The 3297-nt window shown below is 26.8% G+C and overlaps 2 protein-coding genes across 2 annotated transcripts in view; both read left to right on the plus strand.

Moving 5' to 3' along the window:
- The window catches only part of Phum_PHUM600520 (uncharacterized protein), a gene marked incomplete at both ends in the record, with an annotated part of 3466 nt that extends 2613 nt beyond the window's left edge, over positions 1-853 (plus strand). Inside the window, 4 exons of the mRNA XM_002432725.1 lie at positions 95-220; positions 280-317; positions 582-732; positions 797-853. Coding sequence (XP_002432770.1) covers positions 95-220; positions 280-317; positions 582-732; positions 797-853 — 372 coding nt within the window. The remainder of the gene's footprint in view (positions 1-94; positions 221-279; positions 318-581; positions 733-796) is intronic.
- Positions 854-2473: 1620 nt separating this feature from the next.
- The window catches only part of Phum_PHUM600630 (Odorant receptor PhOr12), a gene marked incomplete at both ends in the record, with an annotated part of 2583 nt that continues 1759 nt past the window's right edge, over positions 2474-3297 (plus strand). The window contains one exon of the mRNA XM_002432726.1: positions 2474-2830. Coding sequence (XP_002432771.1) covers positions 2474-2830 — 357 coding nt within the window. The remainder of the gene's footprint in view (positions 2831-3297) is intronic.

Raw genomic sequence — 3297 nt, forward strand, 5'->3', positions numbered from 1 at the left:
AAGAAGCAAAAATAATGTTACATAAAATTCTGTCAGACAAAGAGAATTATTGGGGTAAATAGCATTTTGTTGAACTATCGTTAATTTTACTTAGATTATTTTTTTGTTGATTAATTTAAGGTACACACAACATTTCGAAAAAATCTACAGCGGTTTATTATTTTTTCAATTATTTATCGGTGGTTTCCTCGTCGTAATTAACGCCGTTCAAACAATGACCGTAAGTAAATTTACGATAGAAACTCAATTTAAAAAAAAGGTAAACTCATATGGTAAAAGTCGAATAAAATTATGTTGTCAACACTGAAATGTAACCGGTATTGTTTAAAATAATTTAATTTTTCAATGCTTCCGGTGTTAGCATTATAATTTTTTTTTTTTTTTTCAGTTAAGCCTTGAATTTCAAGTGAAAACTACTCCTCAAGGTGCATATTTTATCGTTATATTAACCGACATACTTATTTACTGTTTGTTGTCACATGAAATATCCGATTTGGTAATTGAAATTTATTGTTTGTTTAAATTTTACTTTGATTTTTTTTTCTTTTTGTCATAAAATAAAATATTTTATTTTAGTGTAGGAAAGTAGGAGAAGGAATGTATGACTTACCATGGTATTCATTAAGCATTGAATTAAGAAAAGATATTTTGTTTATTATATTGAAATCTCAAAAACCACCACGGATAAGTGCTGGAAAAATCATTGAATTAAACATGGAAACGTTTAGCGAGGTACACATACATTTATAATTATTATTATTACTAAAATTATCGATTAATTGAAATTAAATTTCAGGCGACAAAAAATATGTACAGATGGTTGGCAGTTTTTCGACAAGTTGGATTCAGATAGGAAATTTTCTCTTAAATCACACGTCGAATACAATTCTTTGATGTAAGCCGTTTTTATATTATTTGTACTTAAATTGTATGAATAATAAATATTTATTAATATTATTATTATCACTTTTAAACACGACAATTTTCTAAATAATACTCGTCGGAGTTTATAAGCACTTGTTCCAGGTTTCTACCTGATTCCTTGGGAACAAGTGCTCAAATATTAATGATGCTATCTATAAAATTTTCCGAAGAATATGGACCGTACCCCCCATAACGCAATTTCCTATCTCGTTTCTTTTTTTAAATTAATCAAAATCTTCTTCATATTTCCTCTTAATAAAATGTGACATGCCCCCCCAATGCTCCCACAATGATCGGAATAGTTTCTGTCTTTCTTTACTTCCCACATTCTGGTTATTCCCATTTTTAAATTTATTTATATTACAATTAATACAAAAACTGGAGAATTTTATTTTCCCTTTCCCAAATGAATAAAATAAATTTATTTTTATTCTTAAACGATTACTTAATAATAAAATTCTATTAAATAAATTAGATTAATTAAATTATTTTATAAGAAAAAAAGTAGTTGTCGTAACTTAATATAATATTAATAATGTTATTAATTCAAATTATGCATAACGAAATAGAAAGAATCGTTGTTATATTTATTATTTTTTTAATTATATATATATTTGTCATGGTCCGATTCGATTATAGGTTCTCCACGTTCGTGATACTATTCTGAATTGTGACAATAACTGAATGCACTTTTAACGAAAGAAGAATTATATTTGTAAGTAAGCAAAAGAAATAAAAAGTTTACATTATTTTACATAAACTGAACAGGGTAAACTACTTAATTTTGCGAACGATATCATATGCAAACACAATCACTGATTTAAATGTTAGACAGAAACCATAAGATGTTAAATTAGAACACAAAGATAATGAGAAGAAAACCGATGAACGAAGAACAAATTACCAAGAACTAGAAAAAAACCAAAAAACGCTTGAAAAGATGTCAAGCCACCTTTTATAAGTTCGGTTTTCCGTTACTATTTTGTTTAGAACGCACAACAATCTAAATTTAAAAAAGATTAACGCTATTTCTTAATAAAAAAACAAATGAAAGAGTTTCAACGTAACGTCATATAAATTTTTTTAACAACTGAAATTTAAAAGAGCAGCGAAATTAGTCGACGGTTTATTTTAAAATTTTGGCGACAATTTTTTTTCAAAAGTTGACGCTTTCACCAGGTATAAATGTCAGTTTTTTTTTAATGCACATAATTTTTTAATTTTTATATTAGTACAGATAATAATTATCATCGGGTTGTGTGACAGAGAAGAATTTGATGTAAGTGCTGACACGAAAATTATTAATTCATTTTATTAAAAACGTTTTATCTTAAATTATCGCATTTATAAAAAAAAATTTTGCTTATTGTGCAAAAAACGATATATACGTTAAACACTTTGTGGGTAATTCTAGAACTTTCTAGAAATAGAATATTACCGGTTATTCTTTTAATTACGTTTATGATTACAGCTTTAGCGGGGCTTTTGTACTTTTTGATTACTTACCATTTGTAATTATTTTGCAAAAAAAGCATTTAAAAATATAAAAATGCCATTGTGTGATTCTCCATATTCACGTCATTTTAATATTTTAGCATATCACGGAGGATGGAATTTTTATCCGGCGAATCCTGATAAAGCATCGATCAGAGCTTTACTCATGCTTTTTTTTAACATAAGTCGATTTATCGGTTTTATTTTTTCCGTTGTAAATTTCTTCAAAGTTTTCTACGATTTGGAAAAATTAAGTTGGAACGTTTGCGTGACCGCCATTTATTTTGGAACGTGTGGCAAAGACATAATCTTATATCAAAATCATAGGATTTTAGATCGGTTGAGAAGGAAATTACATAAAGACATGTTAGCAAATATGGATGAAGGACAAAGAAATCAACATATATCATTTGTTAAAAAAAACCTGGGATATCTTACTAAAAGGCTTAATTTGAGAAAACAATTTTATTATGCTTTATGGCAAAAAAGATCAAAAAATAATGCTTCTCTTTTTCTACTTCATAAATGAATTAATATTAAATAATTTTTTTTTTACGCGTGAAATGTTATTTATATTTAAAATTAGAATAATAAAACAAAAAGGTCTGATAACTTTCGTGTTGTTTTTTATTTTTTGTTTAGGAAAAAAAAAAAAAAAAGAAAAATGTATTATTCATACGAATCGTCGAATTTAACAAAAAACCATTTGAATGCTCATATTGAAGTTAATTCGTATCAAACGAGCGAATCATCAAGTCGGTAAAACAAATAGAAAATGTCTTCGTCTGAAATGGAAACATCTATTTATTCGTCTCAATTTAATCTTTTCAAATTATGGGGAGCATGGCCGCTGCAATCATCGAGTCGATTCAAAAAAAA

Source organism: Pediculus humanus, genomic scaffold, assembly GCF_000006295.1.
Source record: "Pediculus humanus corporis 1103172108317 genomic scaffold, whole genome shotgun sequence".
Lineage (NCBI taxonomy): Eukaryota > Metazoa > Arthropoda > Insecta > Psocodea > Pediculidae > Pediculus > Pediculus humanus.